This window comes from Haliotis rufescens, unplaced genomic scaffold (assembly GCF_023055435.1).
Source record: "Haliotis rufescens isolate VD_foot unplaced genomic scaffold, xgHalRufe1.0.p SCAF_10, whole genome shotgun sequence".
In the NCBI taxonomy this organism is placed as follows: Eukaryota; Metazoa; Mollusca; class Gastropoda; order Lepetellida; family Haliotidae; genus Haliotis; species Haliotis rufescens.
This window is the reverse complement of record NW_025963780.1, coordinates 35235221-35260214: the sequence shown is the minus strand read 5'-3', so window position 1 is coordinate 35260214 and position 24994 is coordinate 35235221. Positions and strand designations below refer to the sequence as shown.

The 24994-nt window shown below is 39.2% G+C and overlaps 1 protein-coding gene across 3 annotated transcripts in view; it reads left to right on the top strand.

Annotated features, from left to right (window-relative positions):
- The first annotated feature begins 2192 nt into the window (after window positions 1-2192).
- The window catches only part of LOC124131102 (sodium- and chloride-dependent creatine transporter 1-like), a 28290-nt gene continuing 5488 nt past the window's right edge, over window positions 2193-24994 (top strand). The window contains exons 1-7 of one of the 3 annotated variants that reach the window (XM_048389934.1): window positions 2193-2354; window positions 3548-3752; window positions 10936-11063; window positions 12676-12807; window positions 18950-19208; window positions 22612-22744; window positions 23044-23178. In XM_048389934.1, coding sequence (XP_048245891.1) covers window positions 10949-11063; window positions 12676-12807; window positions 18950-19208; window positions 22612-22744; window positions 23044-23178 — 774 coding nt within the window. In that variant the 5' untranslated portion in view covers window positions 2193-2354; window positions 3548-3752; window positions 10936-10948. Of the gene's footprint in view, window positions 2355-3313; window positions 3753-10283; window positions 11064-12675; window positions 12808-18949; window positions 19209-22611; window positions 22745-23043; window positions 23179-24994 lie in introns of those variants that run through there. The other 2 variants (XM_048389936.1, XM_046494196.2) reach the window with 2 other exon arrangements.

The following is a 24994-nucleotide window of genomic DNA, read 5'->3' as shown; positions in this document are numbered from 1 at the left end:
GGTGTAAAGCAATTAAATAAACGTAACAAAGCTTGGTTCAACGCGGACTGTGAGGCGGCCCGTAAAGAATATCACAAACGCAAACGTCTTTATGGGAAATCTAAAACAGTTCAAAGTAAAAATAATTTCAATGTAGCAAGTAAAAACTATAATAAAACTATTAAAGCATCTCTTAAAAATGAATGGAAAATAAAGCTGCGAGAAACAAAGGCTAAAGACCAGAAAACGTTTTGGTCACTATTAAAATCATTTGATAAGAAAGATAAATGTAACAAATGTATTGATCTGAGCAGTTTATATGAACATTTTAAGAACTTGAATGATGTTCCTAATGATGACAATGTAAATTATATTGACACTTCACTAATTCATGCACAATTAGATGTCCAAATAACCGAGGACGAAGAACGCTCTGCTGTTAACAAGCTGAAAAACAATAAGGCCAGTGGATTAGATTGTGTATACAATGAGTATATCAAAGCGTCTGTAGACAAAATGTTACATGTCTATACTAAACTGTTTAATGTAATCCTGGACACCGGCTTTGTTCCCGACAGGTGGTTAATTGGTGAAATAAAGCCCATATATAAAAACAAAGGTGACCCAAGCGACCCTGGTAACTATAGGGGGATAACGATAGTAAGCTGCCTCGGCAAGTTATTCACCTCAATAATCTCCGATCGCCTCCAAGCTTTCTCGGACTCAATCAATCTTATAAAGGAAAACCAAGCAGGCTTCAGGAAGAAATACTCCTCTTGACAATAATTTTGTATTAGAACTCTTAATTGAACTGTACTTAAACCAGAACAAGAAATTATACTGTGCTTTTATTCATTTAAGAAGCTGTTGATACTATTGATAGAAACAGTCTATGGTTCAAAATTTTAAACTCAAATCTTGGTGGGAAGTGTTTTAATGTTATATATAATATGTATCAAGGTATAAAATCATGTTTCCCTGGAAGGAAAAAACTCTTCTTAAATTTTTTTTGTAAGATTGGCGTGAGACAGGGTGAAAACTTGTCACCTTTCCTGTTTGCCCTTTTCTCAAATGATCTAGAAACGTTCCTTGAAAATAAAGATGTATCCAGTTTAAAATACGTCAGCGAAAAGTTCGATTTGCAGTTAAGTTTATGTATAAAGCTCTTTATTTTGTTATATGCTGATGACACAGTATTGCTTGCTGAATGAGCATGTGTATTGCAAAGAGCACTTAATGCTTTTGAAGAGTATTGTGAATTATGGAAACTAAAGGTAAATATTTCAAAAACAAAAGTAATAGTCTTTTCCAAACGCCACAATACTAGAAATTAACAATTTTATTTTCAACAAAGTCTGTTAGATATTGTCAAAGAATTTTCGTATCTTGGTATCCTCTAGAAATTCAAATAAAAGTCAGAATGATTGCATTTTGGGGAAAGATCATATTAAATTCTGAAAAACTGTCCAGTAGAATGTATCGACTTCTTTTTCATATTAATTCCACAAATAATATACATTTTGGATGGTTAACAACAGTAAGAGATATTTTGTATAAGGTTGGTTTGAATTGGATTTGGGACACCCAGTCCTTCCCCGGTTTAACTTGGTTAAAGGCAAATGCTAAAGCCATATTGTAAGATAACTTTCTATCAAAAAATGAATCTGCGACTTTATCCTCCAAGGGTACATACTACACAATGTTCAAAGATAAGCCTCGCCTTGAGGAATATGTATGATCATTACCATACAACTTAGCGAAGTGGATAGTCAAATTTAGAACAGCTAATCACAGATTAGCAATTGAAAAGGGAAGATGGTTTAATGTTAATAAAGATCACAGGTTCTGTACATTATGCAACAGTTATATTGGAGACGAATTCCACTTTCTTCTACAATGTCCATCACTTCATGAATTAAGAAATAAATATCTCCCGAGTTATTATTGTAAGTATCCCACTATTGAAAACTTTAACCAGCTTATGGTTTGCTCCTACACATCTCTTGTTATAAAGCTGGCGAAATACTTAAAGGATGGTTTACAACTTTTTAAGTAATAGTTCAATTGCTGTATATACTATGTTCGTAATTACTTTATGTTTATGCACACTGATACACGTCTGTAAATATAAATATGTATATTGTATGCTCTATATCACAATACGTGATTCATGAGTAATAAACTTCTGTTCTGTTCTGTTCTGACAGGATGGGTTGGCAGTTCGGCCTGTTGTCTAATAAATGCTGGGCGGCGCCTTTGATCTCGCCTCCAACCATTCATGTAGTGGAAGTAATAGATGATGAGGATGGCCTGGCCTGGAAAGATTCTTTCTTGTTGCATATCAAGGCACCAATTCATCTGTCATTTGGGTTTTGGTATGTATGTGTAGCCCAGTGTATCCACAATTAACTAGAATGTTTCATATCTACGAGTCTGGTATTTGCCCATACCAAATATGTTTTAGCTTAATTGCGTCAGTGTGGTTTATCAACGCTTGTATAACGCTTATTCACGCTTGGTGTGGCAGACTGAAATTGAACATTATGATAGCGTCAGCAGGGATAACAGAGGTCATACGACACAACTTTATTTGCTTTTCAGGCCACAGACAGTGGCATATGAAGATCATAATATATATGTTTAAGTTACTTCTTTGATAGGCATGTAGAAGTTGCAGTACTAAGTAAGGATAAGATTTATGGTGAACAACTGCTTTATTACGATTAAGAGCGACGTTTCGGTAAACTTGCTTGATAACGAAGTTAGAACCTACACCGAAACGTCGCTCTTAATTGTAATAAAGCAGTTGTTCATCCATAAATCTTATCATTACTTATGATGAAGTTACATGGGCAGCAAGCTAGATTATTTACATCAAGACAGTGCAAATATTGTGTTCAATAAAAGAAAACACCCCTTGGTGTACTATTAAACAAACTGTGGACATATCAGCTTATTGTAATAACATCTAGGTAACAAATAATATCTATTTCTGAAATCAACTAGAGGATCAACAGATTCCCGTGGATTTTTCTCTATTACAGAAATCGTTCCGCTTCATTAGTCTTTTGAAAGTACTGTCCCTCCGATACAGTTTCTTGTTATGTTAGTGAGGTGGTTGGGCGGTGATTTTCTCAGATGTGGAAGTTGAGGTGAATCAAAGCAAGATGTAGATACACAAACGAACATCAGTAATATACTTGATGCCACGCACGTATGGTAGACATTCACGTCACGCGAAAATCCAGGGCCAGCGATGTGCCTTGCGTGCTACACATGCTTGCCCTGTTTTTGAAATTGTATTGTGATATGTTCTGTACAAGAAAACATTGACAGTCCATACTATCTGCACAAGAACACATTGACGGTCCATAGTATCTGTACGAGAAAACATTGACGGTCCATAGTATCTGTACTGGAAACTTTGTCCATATTAACAAAATCCCACAGATTCAGACAATGTAATGTTCACTATCACACACTTTGCTTTTTATGCTTTTATAAACAACTACTATGATAGTGTTCTCGTCATAAAACACTGTACGGTGTGATTTACTGTGAATTTCAGGATGATTGTGACATGAAAGTTTGTAATGTACCGAGGTGATGCTTTACGACGGATACGAATTACACAGATACAATAACCCTGTATTAGCACGTTTTAGAGGCACTTCACGTTTACCAACGGCTGTGGACGTATACGATATGCACTGAGTGGGCTTACCAGAGCTGCTTCTACCGAGTCCCTTCAATGCTTGATTGTAACACAAAAGGTAAGCACCAGTTTCTTTTTGTTGGATATTACAGATTTGTAAATGGTAAAAAAAGCTAACAGAATTCGTTCTAGCACACGCAAACGCCTGGGGATAAGCGACAACTATTAGGAAGATACGTGTTGATCCTCGTCTCTGCCTCGTTCAGTCATGGTCGCCATGGGGACTTAAACGTCATCCAAACGCATTATCATCAAATCTAAACTTAACGAACCATAGAATTAGACCTCGACTCATTGAAAGCAGTTCACTGGTTGTTGCCTTTGTTATTGTTTTTTCCCAGTCAGTACCCGGATGTATAGCAGAAATCTAGACTAGTTCGCGACCTCTGCTGCGTCATTCGTAAGCGCATTAGTCACATTTATGGGTAGTAATAAGGGCGTATGGTCACATTGATCAACAAAATGAAATACAGTTTTCGAGATAATAAGGAAATGTAGGTATCTTTGTGGGTAGCATCGGTAATGGTGACGAAGTTTTGATAAGTCACTTGCTTTACACTATTTTGAGTGAGTGAGTGAGTTCGGTTTTACGCCGCTTTTAGCAATAGTCCAGCAATATCACGGCCCCTACACTATTTTGACTTGCAACACAAAGTAAATATTTCACCTGAGCATTGCTTTTTTTATAGTGTGTTTCTTTTTTTACTGTCAAAATGTGTAACATTTTCAAATTCATTAAACGTCTAAATATTCAGTTATTTTACAAAGTGACTGAAAAACATTCCCATCTGTATTATTATAATAACGAACTCCAAACATTTTGTCATCATCAAGAGACTGAAAATGTTACGTTGAAAAGTACATTTCTATGTTGTTTGGCTTCTAATCCTACATAATAATCTGTTTTGATGTTTGTAGGCCCTTTTGATCGTCTTAATCAATCTGGACAGATTTTTTTAGTCAAAATGACTGAAATATTTACACATTTTATAAATTGCCTGAGAGAATCACATTTTACAAATCACATTTTATCAATTGCCTGAGGGAATCACATTTTACAAATTGACGGTAATATATACACACTTACAAAGGAAAAGACCTGTGAAAACAACGTCTATCGCGCATTGAAGAATTTCCCAACCAAGACGTAGAGAAACAAGAACGAATAGGTTCAAATGAAGGAAAACAAAATGCAAATACCATAATTACAACCTACCAAATGTATGTGTATAAATTTTAGGCAGCTTCCTTGTTCGAGGAATGCATCCGTGAATATCCACACAAGATCCCACTCGTCTGCAGCTGTACAAAGAAACTTATTCGATGTCACGTGTCTCTGTAACAATCAAATATTTTAAAAGATATATATCGTTTCGGGATATTATAACCCGTGTTCGTTTCTCAACAGATCACTTGAATTGTTTCTGGTGTTTCACAAAGGTGTCAAGTCTCAAGGGTCGGCTGAGCCCACGTGACAACTATTTTCATAACGTCCACGGTTCCTAAAAAGTACATTGAGTGATAGATAATAATGATCAATCAATCAACGTATTATCAGTTAACCCTTTGAACAAAGTATGTTGTTTTTACATCGGCACTTCACGCCATGGTATGAGTGTATTCCCTTTGTCTTAGTAAACCTAGACATGTAAACACTCACTTTTGACATATCCCCTGTGCAAGATAACAGTGATTAATCAATCAACGTATTTTCTGTTAATCCTTTGATGACTAGGAACGATCCGTTGATTTACAAAAAAAAGTATCATCCGGGTACTCACGGGGGAAAAAACAATAACAAAGGCAACAACCAGTCCGGGGAATTGCGTTAGATCAGTACCCCTTTAAGACACGGTACAGGTGATGTGCCCACTGCCGAGCTCGCGACACACTGTATACTGAATGTGATATACAGTATATAACACTTGATGTACTGTTTACTGCATGTGATACGTATTTTCGGAAAAAGGTACGTTAAGGATTTAAGATTCAAGTTGCATTTATTAACCAGCTGCGAGGTGGGTATCAGATTTTTACAAGCAGTCGAATAAGGATGATAAAGGACCTTACTGATTAGGTTCGTGTGTATTAGAACACAGTTGGTCATGTCAGATTATATAATTAAGAATAGTTCTGTGCTCCTTTTTAATTTTATTATTTTTATTTTATTTTGTAGTCATTGATAGACCAACCAGGAAAGCTATTGATGGGGAAATGATACTAGTATCACATGTAACAACTGATCCAGTTAAATTCATCACATAATGAAATATTAGTATTTGATATTACGAAGTGCATGATGATGTACATGTTCATTGTAGTAATTTGCATACTAGTCAATATGATTATAATTTATATTAAAGCGTTGCGCTGCACCAACGATAACTATATGATATCCACACTTGTCATTGATGTATTGACGATGGACGACAATTCGACATTTTTATTCTTGCTGGGGCGGTCGGATAGCCTAGTGGTTAAAGCGTTCGCTCGTCACGCCGAAGACCCGGGTTCGATCATCGACGTGGGTACAATGCCCATTTCAGATGTCCCCGCCGTTATATTGCTGGAATATTGCTAAAAGCGGCGTAAAACCATAGTCACTCACTCTTATTCTTGCTGAATAGAACAAGGGAACACGAACAAGGACACAATGTAGAGATTAGAGCATTACCACCCCACACAAATCAGTTTATATCAGACATATATTATAGTGATTTTTAACCTCTGATTGAATAATTGCGTCAGGAAAGAATATTTTATTTGCTTCTTGCTTTTTTAATTATCCACAAACAATTACAGCAACAATGTAAAAATCTACGTGGAGATATACAATATTACTACTGGGGCGCATTTCTGATCAATGCGACTAATCGACTAATTTTCCCATCTTCCAATTCCCGTTACAGGCATTCTAAAAAGCACTTTTGAGAAGATGTTGAAACTGATATGTTTAGCAACCCGCTAGATTAACATAGACACTTTATAGAAAAAAACCTGAATTGTGTTTTCATATATATCGAAAGGAACATGGAGAGTCTGTCTGAAGAAATCTAGACTTACATGACATGTTTTGGATAGTTGTACTTCATGGTTAGACTTCAGCTTAGTCTAAAATAAATGAATTATAAACTATATTTAAATTAAAAAGGAGCCCCAGTGAGAGGGAAATTTCAGTCTGAACCTGTTGAAAATCTGGGCGGGTTAGGCGGAAGAGAAAATAATGTGGTTCAGGGACTGTGAGACAAACTGCTTCATGGTCTGCATCGCCGTTGTGATCTTATGAGCTCAGCAATCAGGGACTGCGACTCGACACCTGTTTGCACCCATCAGAAACCAGTCACTATTGTCACTACTTCTCTCTCCCAACGAAAAATAATACCAAAATGTCAGAAAACAATTTACTATTTAGTCACATTTAATTACTTTAAAGTAATTAAATGTATCTCGTGTTGAAGAATGTATTATTGGTGTTTGTGGTGCTGGTACAGTTTTTGTTTCCATTGTGTAGCTTTTGTGGAGTTATATTTGAATATGAAATACTTGTATTGAAATATGGAATTGTAAAAGAGCACATCATACCGATATGTTATCCGTCTACTTATACACACTAATACTGAACATATAAATAATTTCACTTTACCTTATTATTAAAAACATTACCCGTGAAGATGAGGGTTAGGATAGGCCTTCAGGATGCCATGCTTGTAAGAGGCGACTAACAGGATGGGGTGGTCAGGCTCGCTGACTTGGTTGATGCATGTCATCGTATCCCAATTGCATAGGTCGATGCTCTTGATGTCAATAACTGGGTTGTGTGGTCCAGACTCAATTATTTACAATCCGCCGTCATAGCTGGCATAATGCTGAGAGCGGCTTCAAACATTATTATAAAAAGACCTTCCAAGAATGAGAAGTAAACTTAAGTCTTATTTTTTTATCGCTGGTCACCTACGCACATAAAAAGAAATTAACAATTCACTTATCACAGTATGGATCATATCCGTTTAGATCACTATCTGATGTTACGCTATTTTGGCAGAAAATATAATGAATTTAAAATGTAGAAAGACACACTGTACTAGACATTAATTTGCCATCATTTGAAACGCAATATTTCTCAACTTTTAAACTAATTATTCAAAGTATAATATTATGATTAGAATGCCCGTAACGGGTATTGGAAGATTGGAAAATTAGTCGATTAGTCGCATTGATCAGATATGCGCCTCAGTAGTAATAGTGTATATCTCCACGTAGATTTTTACATTGTTGATAATAACAAAAGCAAGAAGCAAATAAAATATTCTGCGATGACGCAATTATTCAATCAGAGGTTACAAATCACTATAATAAATGTCTGAAACAAACAGACTTGTGTCGGGATGTAATGCTCTAATCTCTACATTGTGTCCTTGTTCGTGCGCCCTTGTTTTATTCTGCAAGAATAAGAATATCGAATTGTCGTCCATCGTCCAATGTCAATACATCGATGACAAAATTGACTAGTATGCAAATTACTACAATGAACATATACATGATCATGCACTAACTGGTTCATTTAACTGGTTCAGTTGTAACTTGTGATACTAGTATTAATTTCCCATCAATATCTTTCCTGTTTTTTCTATCAATGTCTACAAAATAAAAATAATAAAATTAAGAAGGAGCACAGAACTATTCTTAATTTTAGGCTTGAGCTGAGGCAATCTAGACTTTCCCAATCATTCTAGACTTGAGATGGACTCCTTTTGTAATGTATCCTCTTGGGTCTGGGAGACAGCCAACGTCAGAGCTCATACCACATGTACACTATAACAAGTCCAGTTTGGTTCCCCCGCCGGAGCCCCCGTCCGTAATAGCAGCCGGGTTTTGCTTATGTAATCTGACATGACCAACTGTGTTCTAATACACACGAACCTGATCAGTTAGGGGTCCTTTATCATCCTTATTCGACTGCTTGTTAAAATCTGATACCCACCTCACAGCTGGTTAATATATATTTTCTGCTGAATATTCGGAACAGAGTAAGCGTGTCGCGAGCTCGGCAGTGGGCACATTTCTTTCCCCCCTCCCTCAGGCAAACACGTACCTCATGGAGGCCACGAGGTCACAGGTCAGGCGTGGACTCGTCCGTTGTCTTATACGGTCAAGTGTAAGATGTTCCGGACGATCAGGCACTAGAGGCATGTGGATTGGGAATGAGGTACTACGTAGTCTGGCTTTATTACCTTTTTAAGAATATGGTCAACACTTTTAGAAGCTATATATGCATGTAACCCAGTGCGATCGGGGCAGTTTGGAACATGAGCACTGAGCACCTACAGAGAAGACCTCACACTAAAACGCTATGGACCCGCGGTCGGACTTGTGTTTTCAGTTCAAGACGTATCAGGTAGAACTACTACTTAGTTGGTCACGGCTTCCCAACTGTAACATTAACTAACTTAAGGCCTTTTTCACACACTGATGATGATGCGACAACGATACCTTGAAAATTGTGGCGTTGTCGCATTGTCGCCCTTTGGTAAGTCTTGTGAAAAACGTATGAACGTCAAAATGTGTCGTTCATACACTTATGAATTTCGCGGTCATGTGACCTACCTATCGTCCAGTGAAGCCGTATATCGTGTAAAAGTCACATGAAAACAATATTTACTGTTAACCAAACAAAACACAATCCATTGGCCGATTCAGCTAAAGTTCAGCTTAACATGGGTCCTCCTTTGGTCAAAAGTTTGTTCCCCCTCTAATGAGTGTGTCACGCGTTGCTCAAGAGTGACGAACGGGGTGCACACCCGTGTTCAACGCGTTGCACACGGGTATCACACGCGTGGCGGATGGGTTCCACACCAGAGACCAACGGGGTGCACACGGGTTGCGTAACGCGGTGCCCATGCGTGTAAGGGGAATGAACTTCTAGGCAGTAGTGTAAGTCTTGTGAAAAACGTATGAACGCCGAAATGTGTCGTTCATACACTTATCAATTCCAATTTCGCGGTCATGTGACCGACCTATCGTCCAATGGAAAAGCCGTATATCGTGTAAACGTCACATTAAAAAAACATTTACTGTTAACCAAATAAAACACAATCCATTGGCCGATAGAGGAACTATACATCGCGGAGGGATATGTTATCCCAATAAACATCGTAACATGGTTAAATTTGACTTCTTGTCGCGTGTCTGAATTCCATTGACAGGTTTCATATCCTGAAACTATCACGTGCGTCGGGGGATCAGCGCAATCTGATTGGATAACAGTTGTACAAGGCGTGCAAAAAACATGGTTTTTCCGTCTATTTTACGCTTGGGAAAAAACTCGACGTTTTCCCGGACACTTTCTGGACGCTCACCAATTAATCAATTTTAGTGAATTTTTAGTCGTTTTTCCGTCGAATGACCATATACGGAATACGACGTTTTTGTGTTTGCAGTGATATATGATGACATGCAAATCCATAACGCTTTCTTCTGGCTAAAAAGTGAGACACTCTTTGGCTTCCTTTGAAAAACAATAAACAGATATATTTTCTGAAAATAATTTCATTTCAAAGACAATGTTTTTGGACAGTGAATTAATAGGAAACTCTGACATAAATAAATAGCAACAAAAACATTTTCATTTCATCGGAAGTCTCTACTAAGAATGAGACAATAGTTTGTTATGCTGCAAAGTCACGCCATTTCCTATTCCAACATCAACATTTGGAAAGAGTAGTTTGTTGTTAAGAACTATGACATTAGGGCCTCTCAAAGTGTTCCCTTCAAGAACAAAATTGTCCTTTTTCCGTCCATCAGTCCGTGGCCACACTGCCAAAGATGAGACATCATTAAGTGCCCTATTAATGATATACTTTGCACGCACATGTATCATAACGACTACAGGCGTCGCTATATAAGTTCAAAATCGTGAACCACCCCATTTTACCTCACCTCATCTCGTAATTCTGACCTCTTTTCTTTAACGCTTCATTCTTGCAATATGAATGAAGTCTTTATATATTCGTGTATGGACCAGAAAATCTAGTGATTGGCATAATGACCAGAGATCCACACAATAACACTATTAAATGCAATCAACGAAGTCATTGAGCGTTATCACCGATCCATTTCGCCACCGATTGCTCGTGATCCATGTTCCTACCCGGAATCCCCAGCGCTTTACCATGTCTAAAGGCATACTTTTGTAATGCTGTGTCCAGAAAAATGACTTGATGCTGGGTGCTATTTTCTTATAGGGTAGATACAACCATGGCTCATGAACAATGGCGCAGTCAACTGGACTACCTCATCACCCTTCTGGGATTCGCCGTCGGGTCTGGAGCATTTGTCAAGTTCCCTTTCTACTGCATGCGCAATGGAGGAGGTAGGGCTGACTCAAATAGTACGTTCACATCTGTAGTTCAGAGCAGGTAAACGGGTGATAAAATATGTATATCACTATGGTTCGTCAAATGTCTACACCACTTATAATGTACTTCTTAGGATAATATATACTCACACGCAAAAGAAACGCAAGTCGAGTTTGCAGTGTACATGTTATTTATTTTCAACAGTAAAGACGGAAGAATGTTCAAAAGTTACACAGTTAACGTTGAAATGACGGGCAACATCTTGGACAGACTCTCCAGCTTCCAAACGTCCGATAGTCTGGTTTCTCTGAATTTGAGTTAGGCGTGGCCTTGTTGACCAAGGAGTGGTAGGTCGAAGAACCGGCCACAGTTTTATACCCTCTACAGTTCGAAAATGCAACCAAAAATATTGATAACACCATCAGGCTTCACTACATGCTAAAACTCGTATCAATTTATTGTTCCGTGTTTGTTACCTATTTGCTTATTTGCGTTTCTTTTGCGTGTGAGTATACATGAGTCGGTCGTTGTTTCACAATTATTATAGTTGTGATGTGGACTCAAAATAGTGGAAAGTTCAAATGCATGACGCCGTGTCGTTTTTAAAGCAGAATAACTCCCTAGTTCAAGACTTCAGGGTTAACCAGTAGATACAACTGACGACCTAGGTAATTGTGTGATTTTTATACTTCAAATATACATAACTGGTATGCTTGGTCTCATCCCGAAATTATTTAGGATAATGCTGATTACATACTTCAACGTACTCGCTTTTCTGTTTAACGTTGGACTCAGCAGACTTCGATTAAGGGCACGGCAGTCCGTAAATAATCCAATCGGAACCACACAAACCAGTGAGCTGTATCGTAAGCAGCGTCCCACGCCACTGTGAACCACGTCATCGAGCCTGACCACCCAAGCCTAATTGATAGAATAATGATGAAAGGGACCTTAAGCTCTCTTATGTCAATAACTGCTCGGTGATATCTAAATGAGATTATTCTCAACATTAGATACCTTACACATGCTGCCCCCTTGGGATAATTGAGTTCATATTGTTAGAATTAAAGTATCGACATGTCAGAGATTGGCGTAAGATTAAGCTTAAGTAGTGGCATGTTCGGATTTTGGTTAAGTATAATACATATAGGGTTGTGTACCGAACTGGTTGGTCCATGCTGATCAATAGTGTCTCACATGGACAAGTCACTTTGTGGCCGAGAAAGAGTGAGTTTTGTGATTGTTATAAATAAGAAGTACATTCCTTGGTCAATCTCGCTGACATATGCATATTCAATTATTAGTCTTTCATGCAGTCGGGGCGGTCGGGTAGCCTAGTGGTTAAAGCGTTCGCTCGTCAAGCCGAAGCCCCGGGTTCATTTCCCGACATGTGTACAATGTCTGAAGCCCATTCCTGGTGTCCCCCGCCGTGATATTGCTGGAATATTGCTATAAGCGGCGTAAAACCATACTCGCTGACTTTCATGTAGTCCAGCTTGTACATACTGATATACTAAGCAGGAGTAATATCGTTGATTGATACCAGGGAATTACGTATTCACGCTATTGAAACATGTGCAATGACAGGTAGAAAAAATGATGTATTTATGTTGTTTTTTTAACAAGGAGCGTTCCTGATACTGTTCATGTTCTTCACAATAATCGAAACCATTCCCTGTGTGTTTCTGGAGATGATCATCGGGCAGTTCTCTCAGAGTGGACCTATTGAAGTCTGGAATATGTCTCCTGCATTCAAAGGTAACAGTGTAGTTCGAAACAACTGAATGGCTGTATATAATACATCGTTTATATAATACAATAGCAGTGGAGATAACCAGTCAATGATAATCATATTCACCTCGCAGCAACAGTGGTCAAGCTTCCAAAATAGGCATAGGCTGGATATCCAGGCTGAAAACAGTGATCTTGACACAACTGCTGGTCTTGATGTAATGTGAGATATAATGTGAGATGTGACAGACACGCTCTTGTCCCTTTATATAGTTCAAATACCTTCTGAAGGTACACCATATCATTTCTTGAATGGTCTTAAATTTGTGATGAAAACCTTGACTGAAAACGCAGTTGAAAGCAAAAGACTGACACAATACGAGTTCGAAGTTGTGTTACCTCAAGGGAACAACTTGTGGTCAATATACACCTCGTCAAAAGTATCGCACCACCAAGATGTTTTGATAACCATAGGAGATGGGTGAGGAGAAGCGCGAAGGCAAAACAAAAGTATTCAAAAGCGTTACCTAATGTCAAGTAAAATGTTACATTTTATAATAATAGGAAAAATGAGCATTTGCAAAGAAAAAAAAGCAACCTCATTAGCAAGAAACTACAAGGACTGTAATTGGGGATAAACAGAGACAATATTAGTATGGTAAATGTCAGGATTGAGATGGACAGATCAAACCGTTTATGTCTAAGTAATGTTGTACCAATGTTACAGTTAACTGATTAACAGTGTAAGTCAATATCTGGTGTAGCCACCCCGTATACTGGTCACACCTGCACTGTGTCTCCCCATGCTCAAAATCACATGACTAATTTGAGAAATGCGTTGCCATTCCTGATTCAATTACTGAAACAATTCTTGCAGTTTCTGTACTGTAGGGTCTCTGCCTCCTCAAACACTACCTCCAACTGATCCCATAGATGCTCGATTGGATTCAGGTCTGGCATACAAGGACCCTGTCCTCTCTGGCACTGGTCTTCCCTGGACGTCCTGATCTTGGCCTGTCCCTCACATGTCCAGTCAATGAGTGTTTTCTAATGAGTCGACTGATTACTGAATGATAAATGGTCAACACGTTGGCAATAGCCCGACATGAAATGCCAGTTTGGTCATGCCAATGATTTGCCATTATTGATTTTCTGGGATAGTATGCTTAAGCATTTCCGTTACAATCGTCCTGAAGACAGTTTCAAATTGGTAGAACTTTCATTCAAAATGAATGGCAATATAGACGCGTGAACTTTCTGTAATCAAACATGAATTTCTGTGTGGTGATCTTGTAATAATGCAATTTGCTAGTTCTACAGGCAGATGATGTGTCAACACACAGTGAAAATCTCTACATTGAAAATGAACTCGTAATGACACTTTAAATTTTGTGGTGCGATGTTTTTGACAAGGTGTATATTTTTTCAGTCTTCAATTGTATAAAGAAGCACCTGAAAAACACTGATTCCACACACTTCACGCATTATAGTAACTGATGTCACTGCTGTGGTCCTGACGTCATGGACCCCTCGTTGACTATGTTAGATTCTTAACACGGTTTTCAATACAGAAGGCAATGCTTCATGAATAAAATGCTTCATTGAATGACACAACTCTCACTGGTCGGCATATCATACTAACTTCACGTGACAAAAATCAAGTATTTCCCTCAACCATACACAAGAATTGCAAAAAGTCTTATTGCAACGGGCACTCGCCCGTGGTGAGTGCTGGGTAACGCTAATAGCTCTTCCCCCGCGTGGACCCGGGGCAGAATGGTGTCCTCAGCACCCCATTGCTGGTCGTAAAAGGCGACCAAATTGGGCGACCCGTTTGCCGTGGGTTGCTCCCCTTTGTCGGCGGAGGACGGGATTCTGCTGGATGAGGGGACGGGTTCTTATCAATCGGCTGGTGATGCCAAGCCCTGAGCACTATACTTTCATTGCTCAAAAAATATTTGGCTTGGTTTTCTTTATATGTTATTGACGTATCTGTTTATGGATATATATATATGTACAATGCTAAATATGGATTTTTCAATTTTCAAAACATGTAAAACTTTGTAAATATTTGTCTCGATTCTAGTGCCAGAGGGTGGATCTTACTACTGGTGTATACCATGCCTATATCCCTAGTATCTGTCTGGTGGATAGCCTTGGGCATTAAGATATTGCCTTTGTTGACACTCGTTTGCTGGTGGGGAGTAGGGATGTTGAACCTTTACTCTTACAAACATGGCTTTCAAAACCCCCCTTAAAAAATCCAAACGTACACTGGAAAATGATCTTGAGACTGCCGATGTAAATCGCAGTTCAAAATCAGTAGAGTACTGGCCAAGATTCTTGGTTGTTGACACACCTGACAAGACCCCACTTAAATTGAACCCTTTTGCACTTGCTGAGGGCATCTATGGAATAGCAGGTGACGTTAAAAATATTAAAATATTGAGAACAGGATCAATATTCATTGAATGTGCTAAAAGACAACAAGCAACAAGCCTGATGTCAATGAATGAAATTGTTGGGACTCTCAGTAAATGATTCTCCCCACAGAACCCTCAATACTAGCAGAGGCATGATTAGAGATCGCGATCGACTCTTTGAAGATATGTCAGAACTGGACATAGTTTGTGAAATGAAAGAGCCAGGGGTTAAATTTGTCAGAACATTTTCGAGACGTCAAGGCACCGAAACTATCCCCACAAATACTTACCTGTTTTCCCTTTCTTCCCCAACAGCGCCCAAATAGGTAAAAGTAGGCTATTGTATAATAGAAGTAGAGTTGTATATCCCAAACCAATTAAGATCCTTTAAATGTCAGCAGTTTAGCCATGGGATAAATTCTTGCAAAAACCAAATCCCATGTGGACATTGTAGTGAAACATCTCATGTCACAGAGGACTGTAACAGTGACTTCAAAAAGTGTAAAAACTGTTCTGGAGCTCACTTTTCACGCAGTAAAAAATGTCCAGTTTGGAAGAAGGAATTTGAAATCAGCACAATAAAATTACCAGGAACATCACAAACATTGAAGCAAGGAAACTGGTATCAAGTTCTGACGAAAATGAAACTTATGCTCCAGTCACCAAAACATCCACAGTTCCAAAATCACATATACTCAGTGCCAAACTAATTTGACATGGATAACTTCTATCAATCTTGAACCTCTTTTACCTTCTGAATCTTCAACGCAGACTGTTGATCCAATACCAGCTGCGCAATGGCTGAACCTTTACCTCCTATGACAACTTCCACATCAGCTTCAAAATCCAGTTCACAGCATGACTCGGTTCCATTAGTACAATCTGGAAGAGATAAAAATGTCAACATCAAATGTAAACCAGACTCTACGTCACGGCGGAAAAATAAGAATCGGAGACCACCAAAAGGATCGGATGATCCTGTCAAACTTTTTAATAAATTTAGATCTCTTGAAGAGATGGATTTTTCTGAAAACAACCATTGTAGAACTTCAAGTTTGTCGCCAACAAGAATTGGGCGAGGAATATCTCCAATCAATCCCCAGAAGATTGGTTGGTTGGTTGGTTGTTTAACTCCGCACTCAGCAATATCCAGCTATATGACGGCGGTCTGTAAATAATCAAGTCTGGACCAGACAATCCAGTGATTAATATCATGAGCATCGATCCCGATCCCGTTAGTCGCCTTTTACAACAAGCTTAGTCACCTTTTACGGCAAGCATGGGTTGCTGAAGACCTATTATACCCGGAATCTTCACGGGTCCCCCAGAAGCGATGAATGATTTAACGATTTACAATTATTGGTCCAGGAATTCGAACCATCTGCATTTGTCTGCAAGTTACTTATTTATAGCAAACAGATAAAATTGACTCACGTGAGTGAGATCAGGACGTCCAGGGAAGACTGGTGCCAGAGAGGACAGGGTCCTTGTATGCCAGGCAAAAGGGCAGCCAACTTCTTACCATTGTTTTCTCCTCTAGGTGATAGGGCCACAATCTATGGTAGAGCCTGCAAAAGCAATCTTAAACTTTTAGATTCTATTCACCATCAAGGTCTAAGGCTTTGTGTTGGAACTTCTCCCATTGACAGTCTGTACGTTTAGGCCGATGAGCCATCTCTTAAACAAGGTCATATTAAACTATCTCTACAATATATCTCAAACCTATATTCTAATGAGTCAAACCCTGCATACAACTGTGTATTTAATCCCCTTTATGGAGGACCTGTAAAAATTCCGGGGTAGATTTGGTCTTCAGCAACCCGTAAAAGGCGACTATGCTTGTCGTAAAAGGCGACTAACGGGATCGGGTGGTCAGGCTCGCTGACTTGGTTGATACATGTCATCGATCCCAATTGCGTGCATCGATGCTCATGTCAATTACTGGATTCTCTGGTTCAGACTCGATTATTTTACAGACCGCCGTCATATAGCTGGAATATTGCTGAGTGTGGCGTTAAACAACAAACTAACCAACCAACCTTTATGAAGAGCTGTATAAAAAGAAATTATCTCTAATTCCACCGTATTCCGTGTAAGACTTAAACGTTTCATTTGTGCTGCCAATATTGAACTATCTATATCTCCTTTCCGGCTGCTTTCTTCTCCTCCTTGGCAATCGGTAAAGACCTCTCAGTGACCAAACTAAAGAAATCAGAAACAAATCAATTACAGTGTCAACAGGAATATAATCAGTTAAGAAATACATACAAAACGTACATATCAATATTTACAGATGTATCCAAGGATGGTGACGCTGTTTTCAGTGCCACTATCGTTGGATCCAGAAATATATCAACCAGGTTACCTGATCACTCTTCCATATTCACAGCCGAATTAAAGGCAATTTTAACAGCTCTGGAATATATATATAAAACAGTCTAAACATCAGAAGTTCATTATTGTTTCAGACTCTCTGTCCTGCCTACAGGCTTTTCAAAATAATTCGTGTCAACATCCAATTTTACTCGACATTCTAGGACTACATACTGACCTTGCTACTGTCCAATACGACATCGCCTTCTGTTGGCCCAGCCATGTTGGAATCACTGTCAATTCATTGGCTGATGCTGCTGCAAAAGCAGCACTCAACAAATCTGTGACACATCTGGTCCCATACAGTGATAATAAGCCAGTTATTAAATGTTGCATCCGCTATCTAAAAGATGTGGGACATCCAAGGGGGTATCAATAATTTACATAAAATTAAACCAAACATCGGCTACACCTACTTTGGTTTTCAGTCCAGATTTGACGAGGTCATTATGCGATGATGTTGTATTGGCCATTCCAGATATACTCACGAGTATTTATTAAAGGGTGAGGATCCTCTATTTTGTATCCCTTTTGATAAAAAAAAATAACCATCAAGCATATCCTGCTTGACTAGTGTTGATTTTTCCATCACAAGGGAGTCTTTCAAAGTTTCTTCGACAAAGGATCTTTTTAATAGCATTAAATCTCACTTAATTCTTGTTTTTTTAAAAGAAATAGAATTGTATAACAAATCATGTTGATATGTCTTGTACAAAAACTGACTTTTATATCTGAGATTGTTATTTGCTGTATCCTCGAAGGGGGTTAAAGTAGTATAAAAGTATATTCCCCCTAAGAGGATAATGTAAGTAATTTTCATTCTATATATATATCCTTGTCTTTTGGACGTAGAATATTTGTCTTTTTAATTTTGGCTAAAATTATACACAATCGCCGGCGACTGAGGGTATGGTAAAAATCCTGCTGAGATCCATGCAGGTAGCAAAGGTACCGTAAGTCCCCATGGTCCCGAGTATGGTGATCTGTTTTCAGTGGTTGGCGATCAATAGCCTGTTTTTATTACATACTGTGAATCGTTACACCTTTTATAGTTCCATGCTAGCTATATATTCATATCTGTGACAGTCTAGTTTGTTTTACTGTCCTTCGTTGACAGGTTCTTATATAGTCAAAATGTCTTTATTATTGATGTATAAATTGATCACGTCACTATATCACTAATTATTGCCGATGTGACGTTAAATCTAAACTCACTGACTCACTCACTCACTTATGAAGATGGAGCGTTGGGTTAGCCAAGAGGTTAAAACGTTGCTCGACACACCAAAAGCACGGTGTCTATTCCTCAAAGGGCATAATTATATCAGTACTGCTTGCCACTGTACCAATCTCTTCACATTGTACCATTGCAGGTATAGGCGTTGGCGGTGTTGTTGTTACGTGGATATACGTTAGCTACTGCAACGTCAACTTCACATGGTACATGTACTACTTCTACTACTCGTTCTCTTCCAACCTGCCCTGGGACCACTGCGACAACGCATGGAACACCCCGGCATGCAACAAGAACACTTCAGCTTTGTCCATGGTTACAACGTCTAATTCAACGGATGCTGGATACTCCTTTAATGGAACAGCCCAAGGAATGACAGCTGCCGAAGAATTCTGGAAGTATGTCTAGAAAATGTTTTAAGTATTATACGCAAAGAAGACCTCCCTTATTTTCACAGAAAGTATTTAAGACAAGTAAAATAAATTATATTTGGGTTTTCAAACATGAAAAGGATTTGCTTGACTTTTCACAAAGTCAGAAAAGAATCAAATTCAAGTCTGGTGAAACATTTGCTTATTCAACAATGTACACGACTATCCCTACATGACAAAGGAAAAGACTTCCTTCCTTGATCCATGGGGCTTTTGTTACATAACGTGGTGACCATAGACACACTTCCATATACATCTTCAGAGGATCAGGGAAATTTGTCAAAAATGAAAGCTAATGTCTTCTGAAGCTTACTGAGAAAACAATATGTGAAATGCTGGACATCCTTGTCGATAACATTAATTTATCATCCAAAACTGGAATGAAAACTGGACGAGACCAAGCGATATCTACACTGCAGATATCGTTGCAATGAAATTACATCACAATGTTTAGTAAATCATTGTGACGTCACTGGTTACCATGACGTCACAATCAAATGACATCACTTATGGCTCTGCTACTGAAGCTTTTACTGAAGTAAAATCTCACCCTCGTTGATAAAAATGACAAAAATCCTCGGCAAGCCTCGGAATTTTTCCACTTTTATCAACTCGTTTTGATATATTTGATATCAAAAGACACTCAGGTGAGATTCTCTATGTAAATTTCAAAGACATCTTGGCAATAATAGTTTAGCGCTATGAGCATCCAATGGAAACTGGCGCATTATAAATGCACTTATTATGATTATTATCCCCATGATATGGCACCAATTATGCTCCCCTTCTTGTTGATATGTTTCTTTATGCATATGAATCGGAATTTCTGCTCGGAATAGCAATGGCAAAACAAGAACTTCAGCTTCAGGTATGTCGATCATCCCCTGATTTCGTTCAATAGTAATGACTTGGCCAATTCCCTTTCATTGATTACCCACCAGAGCTAGAAATAAAAGGAGATTAAATAGATTTCCTCATCTGTTTCATGATTAGATATGTTCATAACGATTCAGAGTGACAATACACACTCCACAAGAGTGTATGACAAGAGAGATGAATTCGTCTTTCCAATAGTAAACTTTCCTTTATGTCGAGCAATATTCCTGCAGCTGCAGTCCTTGGTGTAAACTGTTAAGGTACATTCGAGCATGCTCTTTCATTTCAAAGAGCACAATACAACTCTTGTTAAGAAAGCTGTGTGATCAAGGTTACAACATCCAACGCCACAGAAAAGCTTTCAAAACGTTTTATGGCAGATATGTGGAGGACATTTCCAAATACGACGCATCAGTGACAAGAATAATGTCCGATGCAATTCTCTATTTTGTCTTCTACTGTGTGTTCCCGTGTCTTTCTCAGGTGAACAATTGACTTGCCCTGGCATCTTTCTGACGGATGCGCCCACCGTTGTGTGAACAGCCTGGTATCATAACAATTTGATAATAATTTATGAAGACATGATTATGATATAATCGGTATTGGACCATACTATATACTGAACCGCAAAAGAAACGTCACACCAAATAATATTGCATGAAAATTTGTCGTTTAAATATCTGGGTAATATTTGTCAAAGTTTCTAAAATTTAACATTATCTTCTCCGGAAAAATGAAATTTGATGACAAAAAGCAAAGCAGATGACAATAAAACCGATCGCCCCAACGGATCACGGCAACGGCCATGGTATGCCGACGCACGTGAGTTCCGTGCTAATTGAAAGGCGCAGGCGTTCCCCCCTTTCCTGCCCTATATAAATCAACCCAGATCGGAAAACATTCACTCGTTATTGAATTGCTACTACATGCTAAGATTGACAAGAAATCAGCGACACCAAGCCCTTTGACAACTGCAAGCTGGACAAACCGCCCTGCAAGTAGCCAATGCATTTCAAGTCTACGTAAGGATCATATACAGGCTCCAGCAACGGTACCAGACCACCAACGCTACAGATGACCGACCACGTAGTAGAATACCAAGGGTCACCATCCGCCGTCAGGATCGTCAAATTGTGTGACAGCATCTGCAACATCGCTTTGTTATTGCTGCCGAAACTGCTCGACAGACCATAGGGACACACCAGCGACACATAAGTGCGGAAACCGTGCGTCGACGATTGACGAGCAGACACCTCCACTGTCACAGGCCACACCGAGGACCCATTCTAACGCCACGTCATCGCCGAGACCGTCTTCAGTGGGCAACAAAGCACCAGCATTGTCGCCACCAACAGTGGAGAGGAGTCCTCTTCTCAGACGAGAACCGTTATTGTATGTCAACAGCAGATGGCAGAGTCTTGCGACGCCGCGGAGAACGTTATTCGGATGCTTGTGTTGTTGCGAGAGACTCGTGGGGTGGTCCGAGCATCATGGTGTGGGGTGGATTGGTCTTGCACAGAGTGTCGGCCCTGTGGCCTTCCAGAACATCGGTCCAGTGAGAGCCAATGATGTCACAGCAGCTCGGTACATTGATCAAGTCTTGAGACCACAGGCCGTACCTCATTTGGCACGTCGCCGCAACCATAAGTTTCAGAATGATAACGCCCGTGCCCACAGTGCGAGAGGAACAAGAGACTTCCTCCAGCAGAATGACATCAGAACTATGCAGCGGCCTGCCCTCAGTCCCGTTTTAAATCCCATTAAGCACCTATGGGACGAGATTCAAAGACGGCTGAATGACGTCCGAACAAGGCCGACAACTGCAGCTGAACTGCGTCAGGCGTTCCTCAGAGTGTGGGCTCAAGTGCCGATGGCCTTCACCGCCTCATCCATTCCATGTATCACGAAATACTGACTTGTGATAGCATTTTCTCAGAGACTGGTGTTGTGTTTCACTTTAAGAACATTTGACACTTTAATTTCAACCTTGATCAGTTTTGCCTAGTGGCATCTTTTTAATATATCTCAAAGTATGTTTATATTGTTTGAACAAATAAGGTTTCTCATATATTTATCAATGGTGACGTTTCTTTTGTTGTTCAGTATGTAACTTGATTTAGTCACGATATGGATGGAATAAACCTTAACTCACTCACATTGTAATGTTTCAGGTTTTATATGCGACAATATTATTGCCTCAAGCAGCGTTGCCTTGCCTCTAGCCTTATGCCTCTTTAACCTGCTATTCCATTCTATTGTTTCACATGCTTTACAAGACCTTATACGTAATCATGATTATTGGACTGACAGCACCATGCCCGTGACTGTGTTAAATGTTGAGGAAATGCGTCACTTTGGGCTTCGAGCTGTGTTATAACGGACATACAGCGCCAAGCGGCGCCACGCCAACTCACTCACTCACTCATTATGCGTTGAAGATCTAAGATTGTTCCCAAAATATAGGCTGTAGACACAATGATGTTCCCTTCTCCAGATTCCAGATGCTTGGACAAAGTGATGGCCTGGACAATCTTGGAGGTCTCAGATGGCATCTTGTTGGATGCCTGGTCGGCACCACTGTGCTCTTATTTCTTTGGACACTGCAAGGAATAAAAGTATCCGGAAAGGTATAAATGCTGAAAACGTCACAATGCGAAAACTTCCCTTTGGGGAGTTTAGTTTTTCTGCGACTATGTGTTGCAACTATATGCAGAGACATACGCAGACATTACCTGGTTCATATCTGCTAAGTCTTATTCTTTTCAACCCTTATTGACATGCTTACCTTTTACCCGAATTTCTAATCATATCAGTTTCATGAATAATGCGTTGTCGTTAAAGCATTAGGTGTAAGGACCATTTTTTTACATGGATTGGACATTGCTAAAGGCAGCAAAACAAATAATCACACACTCTTTTCTACCAGCTTGTCTACATCACCGTGGGTGTCCCCAACATCCTCATCTTGGTCTTCCTCATCCAGGGCTGTCTACTTCCGGGGTCAGCGGAAGGAATATACTACTACATCTATCCCAAGTTTGACAAGCTTACAGACCCTGAAGTAAGCTAAAATCTATTTACGCATTTGACTTACGTTTTGAGACTTTGCTTTGCTAAACTATGTTTGTACTGCCGCATGGCTTTCTATTAATTTCTTAATCACCACAGTCAATGGAAACCACACAACACAAGATGATTATTATGAAAAACGTCTTTAATCCGATAGCAAATGTCGTTCACATTGTATCAATCAAGGCTTAAAACAACATCATCTATATTATACTTGATCAGTATGTATACAGATCCCCTCAGGAAATAAAAGTCAACAGGAAAACAGTGAATTTAGGACCCTTCGATGCACTTGAGAAAACATATATTATCACAAACACATGCGATACCCATATATACACTGTCAATCAGAAGAAAACAATAATTTATGTAAACATTTATTTTGTATTAACCTGCAATAACATGTTCCATTGAAAATCATCGATATGAATTATAAAAATTATCAAAAATATTATTGCAAACATATTGCACGTAAGCAGACACCGGGCGAAAGTACGGAGTAATTTCACTAAACAGAGCACTCATGGTTGGTTCCTGCTCGAGCCACGTATTTGCATGCCTACTCTATGCTTGTGGAATTACTAATATCGTTGGATGCGAATATTAGAAGCCAGCGTTTCTTTTGCCCGTGAGTTTAGAATCATAACCATAGGCTTCTGGCGTGCCGGAAGGGACGCAACTCTGCTCAGCGAATTGTGGCGCCTTATACGACCAGGCCACCCGTGTCACCTTGACTTCTTCGTACATACTAGACATGGTATTATTTCTGACAATTGATTTTTGTTTGTTTGTCATCACCTTGCGCACAATTGTCTCAACATCATCAAGAGTCGCGTTTGACACAACGGGGTTTCACTGTTTGTATGTTTGTTGTTTAACGCCTCACTCAGTAATATTCCAGCTATATGACGGCGTTCTGTAAATAATCGAGTCAGTGATTGACATCATGAGCATCGATTATTGCAATTGGGATACGATGACATGAATCATCCAAGTCAACGAACCGTTAGTTGCCTCTTATGACACGCATAGTCGCATCGTCGATACGTATGGGTTGCTGGAAACCTATATATGGTAATGAGAGTTAATACGATTTGTTTGTTTGTTTGTTGTTTAACCCCGCACTAAGCAATATTCCAGCTATATGACGGTGGTCTGTAAATAATCGAGTCTGAACCAGACAATCAATACGGGCAACATGAGCACTGTGATAGTGTTTGTTCGCTGAGTCAAAGGGTGAGAATGTTAGGTCAAACAAGATCTTCAAGAGTCTCAGTACTAAATGTGCAAAGAACCCCAAAAGAGCCAATTAAGACGCGAATTAAGCGAGCGCCTCTGATGGAAGCACTGATCAGTATTAATTGATACCATGATGTGTCTCATCACGTCGAAGTGGGTCAGTGAGTGAGTTTAAATTTAAAACACATCGGCAGGTTTATAGTGTCTGTAAAACGTAATACATTGTTAGAGAATATTACAGCCTGTCAACAAAGAACAGTAAAACAACTAGACTATGACAGATGTATCTTCATCCTTAGTGTGTAACCATAAACGATATCACTCTACATAACAATACATGATAAAACCGATCGCCAGCAACCAAATTTGGGCCACCATTCAAGGGATCATTGGGATTTGCGGTACTTCCGCTACCTACACGGTTCCCCAGTAGAAAATATCACCACCCCTTTCGTCGCCGGCGATTGTACTCAGTTTTATCCATCAAATAAAACCAAAAAATGTACAACGATTAAAATGTGGCAGGTCTAAATTTGCCTTGAATGACGTGGAACTAACATATCTTCTCA